This window comes from Capsicum annuum, chromosome 2 (genome assembly GCF_002878395.1).
Source record: "Capsicum annuum cultivar UCD-10X-F1 chromosome 2, UCD10Xv1.1, whole genome shotgun sequence".
NCBI classification, from domain to species: Eukaryota; Viridiplantae; Streptophyta; class Magnoliopsida; order Solanales; family Solanaceae; genus Capsicum; species Capsicum annuum.
This window is the reverse complement of record NC_061112.1, coordinates 129,021,294-129,027,145: the sequence shown is the minus strand read 5'-3', so window position 1 is coordinate 129,027,145 and position 5,852 is coordinate 129,021,294. Positions and strand designations below refer to the sequence as shown.

The 5,852-nt window shown below is 31.9% G+C and overlaps 1 protein-coding gene across 1 annotated transcript; it reads left to right on the top strand.

The window, feature by feature from the left end:
* Positions 1-1,777, top strand: LOC107859373 (pistil-specific extensin-like protein). Its single transcript, NM_001324763.1, is given in 2 exon segments — positions 1-482; positions 1,192-1,777. Coding segments are annotated over 2 exon segments (783 nt in total). The 5' UTR covers positions 1-16; the 3' UTR covers positions 1,509-1,777.
* Positions 1,778-5,852: the final 4,075 nt, after the last annotated feature.

The following is a 5,852-nucleotide window of genomic DNA, read 5'->3' as shown; positions in this document are numbered from 1 at the left end:
GAAGAATTTAGCAACAATGGCAAAGGCCCTTGTTCTTTTTCAGCTTTCAGTTTTATTTCTTAGCTCATTCACAGTTCTTAGCCACGGTGATCACTGGTACTCATTAGACAAAAATGTTGACCACCTTCCACCAGCCCAAGCCCCTAAGCCTCACAAGGGCCACCACCACCCCCCCAAAAATTCCCCAGCCCCTTCCCCAATAGATACTCCAACTCCACCACCAGCTAAGTCTCCTTCTCCCCCACCAGCTAAGCCCCCAACTCCACCACCAGCTAAGCCTCCATCCCCACCACCATCAAAGCCACCAACTAAGCCACCAGCTAAGTCCCCTTCTCCACCACCAGCAAAGCCACCAACTAAACCACCAACACCGTCACCTTATTATCCTTCAAGGAAACCTGTCATTGTAAGAGGCCTTGTTTACTGCAAGCCTTGCAAGTATAGAGGGATTGAAACTCTTTACCGAGCTAAACCACTTGAGGGTAATTTGTTCAATATCTATATTTTCTTGTGCTTCATTAAAACAAACTTGCATTTTATCTTCTTTGATCGTAATTCATCATGTCATGTGATTACTCACATCATTTTATTTTTTGGTTTCATCTGGAGCTCAATATATATGTGACTATTTATTTACTTGTTATGGTTGTTAATATAGAACGCATATCGTACTTTCACTCTGAATACTAGTTATTTACCCTCAAAATATGTGCTTTAAGCTATATACACTGATATTATAGTTTCTCTCTCTCTCTATATATATATTTGTAGCATATTGCTCTACTTGTTCTTGAGTTTCGTAAGGATGTACATAGTTTTCCACCTTATATGTTATTGAACAGTCCTCATGTCATGAACTTTTGTGGTTTAGGCTCAATAACCATTTTCTTATCATGGTATCAGACCCTATCTTATATTGTTCATGCTTCAAAGTTCAAATATCCAATCTTGGGACTGCACGCAAGGTTGTTGAGTTCCCACATTGGTAAAGCTATGCATCATTTTCCTCATATAGTTTCAGCAATCCGCATCTCGTGAATTAATTAACTTTTGAGTTTAAATAGGACCTAAGATCTACTATCAGATTAGTACTTATTTTCAGGTAACTTGTTACACATATAGTCGATTAAATTAAATAATAGCTATCTATTAAGGGACTAGATACTTATTGTTTTTATTATGGTGTTGTAGGAGCCGTGGTGAAGCTAGTGTGCAAAAACTCCAAAAAGACACTAGTTGAACAGGGAAAGACAGACAAGAATGGATACTTCTGGATCATGCCAAAACTCTTGACCTCAGGAGCCTACCATAAGTGCAAGGTGTTCTTGGTCTCATCAAACAACTCTTACTGTAATGTCCCAACAAATTTCAATGGTGGAAAATCTGGTGCTTTGTTGAAATACACACCACTTCCCAAGCCAACACCTCCAGCTATCACCAAATTTGATGTCTTCACCGTTGGGCCATTTGGATTTGAGCCCTCAAAGAAGGTGCCTTGCAAGAAGTAATAAATTAACTTGGCAAATTAGAATTTAAGACTATGGGATAAAAGTGGAAGAAAGTTAACTAAGTGTTGGAGAAAGAAAAATTTGTAGTACCACCGTCGCTTGTGTCCTTGTTATTCCATTAATAAATGATGAGATCGAGTACTCTAAATGATGAAGAGGAAATTAAAGAATGTACTAGTTTATTTTCTTGTTTTTTTTTTTTCAATTTCTTTCTGTCTGTTTAAAGTCCAAACAAGTCAAAAGGATTTATAAAGTTTCTCTTCTATGTTTGTGCTTTTTCCTTTAACTTCCTAACACAATGTTATGGCCTCGTGTGACTGGTGCTTTTTCCTTTAACTTCCTAACACAATGTTATGGCCTCGTGTGACTGGTTTCTGCCACCTCGCACCTAGCATCTTCATGGATTGTCCTATTCGTTTACTTCTTGTATTTTGCTTCTGGAAAGTCATTCACTTGTCACATTTCGCTTTTCTAAGTTATTTATTTGTGACATTTCATTTTTTGAGAGTCAAATCGCATGAATATGATCATATTTCAAGATATATTTTTTCACCATCAAATTAATATTGAATGGATTGCAACTTATCGCATATATATTTTTTATATAATTTTTGAACATTTAAATTTTAATTACATTTTAGTTAGCAAAACATTCATCTGTTTTAATTTAAATTTGCTGAGTAAACTAATTTGATCGCCCCTTATGACTTAAGATTTATCAAAACTTTCATTAGTTAGTTGTAGCTGAAGAAAATTTGATACTGCATGCTAACGGTGCCTATAAAAGATTTAAAAAAAAAAAACTTCATATTCGTAATGGCCATTTGATGGATTTTGGGATGGGTTAATTTGAAGCAAACACTCAGAGAACATATATCTAATTACTTAATATTAAGACTAAGAAAATAACAAAGAATAGCAACACCCAAAACATTTTAAAGCATTCTGGTTTTCTGGGAATTAAGGTTCAGGCACCAAGCAAACATTTTCCAGAGTTTCTAATGGGCCACAGATAGGTCCAAACCAATTAAACACTTCTGGGCTTTCAGCAGACCAATCACTGTTGGACTTGGAACACAAGGCCCATCATTCCACTAACACTACTCCCGAGCACTACTAGAAAACTTCATTTTTCCGACGGTTAATGTAGTCGGAATGTGGTCGAAAAATAAGTTAGTTCTGACTACTTTCCGACTATTTCATGGTAGTCAGAATATAACTTGTCGGAAAAATATTTCGGACTACTATATTCGGAAATTTCTGACTACTATAGTCGGATATTTAATAAATATTTATTTAATAATTATAGATATTCCAACTACTGTAGTCGTAAATTTGATAAATAATTATTTAATAATTATAAATTTTTCGACTGCGGTAGTCGGAAATTTAATAAATACCGACTTCCTAGTGAGGCTTAGAATATTGGATAAGGATTCAAACAACTGTAAGGTGGAACACATAAATATACTAAATCCCAATTCCTAATAGCGAAATATTTATACACGACAAGGGACAAACAGCCAAACAAGAGAAACAAGGTAGTACTTAGAAAATGGAACAAATTTTTACCTCCAATCAGTGAAGATGTGAGTGAAGATGGGAATTTCTTGATTGACCTTCAATACCGTCGTTCAGTGAAATTATATCTTCACTACCGTCGTTCATTGTCGCCATTATCACTCCCTTGTTACCAATTTTTAGAGAGCCCTAGCTCAAAGAGAGAGAGACGACTTAGAGAGTGAGAGAATTGAGAAAGTAGAGGTGGTTTGTTTAGATTATATTAAATATAAATTTTTGACTACTTCAGTCGGGTAGTAATTAATATATTTAATTATTTAAATTTTTCGACTACAACGATCGGTTATATATATATATATATATATATATATATATATAATATTTAATTATTTATATGTTCGACTACAGTAGTTGGAAATAAATATTTAATAATTTATTTAAATAATTATATAATTTTCGTATAAGGGTCTAATTATATATTTAGTAATATATTTATTTAATTATTTTTATTTGCGACTACAGTAGTCGGAAATACATATTTAATAATTTATTTAAATAATTATTTAATTTTTATATAAGGGTCTGATTATATATTTAGTAATATATTTATTTAATTATTTTTATTTTCGACTATAGTAGTCGGAAATACATATTTAATAATTTATTTAAATACATATTTAATTTTTTATAAGGGTCTAATTATGTATTTAATAATATATTTATTTAATTATTTATTTTTTTGATTATGGTAGTCGAAAATAAATATTTAATAATTTATTTAAATATTTAATTTTCGTATAAGGGTCTGATTATATATTTAGTAATATATTTATTTAATTATTTTTATTTCTGACTATAATAGTCAGAATATACATTTTTCACAATTTATCGCCAAACATTCTGACTGTTGTAGTCACAAATAGTATCGGAATAATATTTTGTAAAAAATAAAAATAAAAATAAAAATAAAAAAGTAAAGTTTCCGATCGAAGTAGTCAGAAAACAGCGACTACTTTTTTTTAGTTGAAAATTTTAGTCGAAAAATAGCGAATTTCTGGTAGTGAAAATATTCTGCAAGAGATGAAAATATTGCGACGTCTTAGTAAAATTAGTGGTTTAAAGCTAAATTTAAATATGAGGCCTTAAAAATATACATTTACATAATAAATAAAAAATTAATGTTGCTTTTTGTTGTTTTTTCATAATTGTTGTTTTTAGTGTAATATTATATTATCATTTATAATAGTAAGGATTGATTCAAGTTAATAATACGTTAGCCATACATTTTCAATACATTACCTTGGATGTTATTGTAAACATATTATTTATTATTATAAATATTTGAGCAGTTTAATTCAAAGTTTCAAAATATTTCTATTGAATGATGATAGTTTTTTTCTTAATTATCATATTTAACATTGTCAAAAAGAAAATAAAATTATAAAATTAACAATTAATTTTTTTTGATGCCTTGAGATTTTGGAGGCGTAAAATAAAGGCTTTACTAGTCTCACCCTTGAGCCAACATGAGCAAAGGGATATTGTTGAGATTTATTTAATTTAATAAAGCTTAACTTTAATTAGTTGATGTTACGTGTGCCATCAGAGGCGGAGCAAGGATTTCAACGAAGGAGGTTCCATATTCAAAGAAAACTTAGTCGAAAAGGGTTCAACAGTTACTATATCCACATAAAAAATAATTTTAATCATGTATAAATAGTAAATTTTTCCGGTCTAGGAGGGTTAGGCCAAATCCCCGAACACAAGGCTGTCTCCGCCCGGTGTGCCATATATGTTATACATTGGATCAACCTCTTCATTGTTGGTCACAGTGATGACATCGCCCTCCTGAACTGTTTGTCGCAGTCTTACCAGCTAGTCAACTTGTATTTTGAACGACTAGTAGTTTCAATGAAAGGAAATGTTAACTCCACTAACTTTTGGTGTGGTCGGTGCGGTTATTACCTTTTACCCATATTATTTAGAAATTATGCTGAAATAAGAGAAGCTTGTAGAAAGAAAATTTTCTTGATGAGTTTAATTAAGTATATACTAATTGAGGAAGTTTCACATCTCAAAAATAGATATGCAACAGTAAGTGAATCCACTCAAGAATTTTTACATGGGAGGTTGTAAAATAAAAATATATTGCTTGGTATTTCAATTTGAAATCTCAAAGTGATTTTTGAATTTTCTAAACTATTAAATCAACCTCTAGTGTTGAGTTCACGGACTCAATATCCATACATATACATTGAAAATTATAGAAAATACTTCATATATAGGATAAACACCCTCCCCTTCTGTGGATCAACAAAGCAACAGAACATGTGAACACATAAGTACAAAATGTGTTAATTGTTACATTAGTAAAATATCTTTATGGATTTTTTACTCATGAAGGCTAAAAATGTTTGGTTAATATCATGCAAATGAAATTCTATTTAATTAGGGCAAACTCATTTAATAGTTGGGCCCACTGTCCATATAAAATTTCATAAACTTCCTCTTCGCACGGTCCTATAAATTTGGCCCCCTTTAACGTCATTTTACCAACATACATTTGAATGAATTATAACTAGAAGTATTATGGCAGTTATATCAGCGAAAATCCTCTTACTAGTTTCAGTTTTAGCAGTTGCCTCATCCTTTGAGCTCATTCATGGAGATCAAGTCGATGAAAATTCATCTGATCCAACTCTTCCTCATCATTTTAGGTTTCAGTTTCCGAAACCTATACTTAGGATTCCAGGTCCTCCTCCTAGTCCTTCTTCGCTTAAGCATCGTCCACCCTCTCCACCACATGATGACCAACCAGGGTTT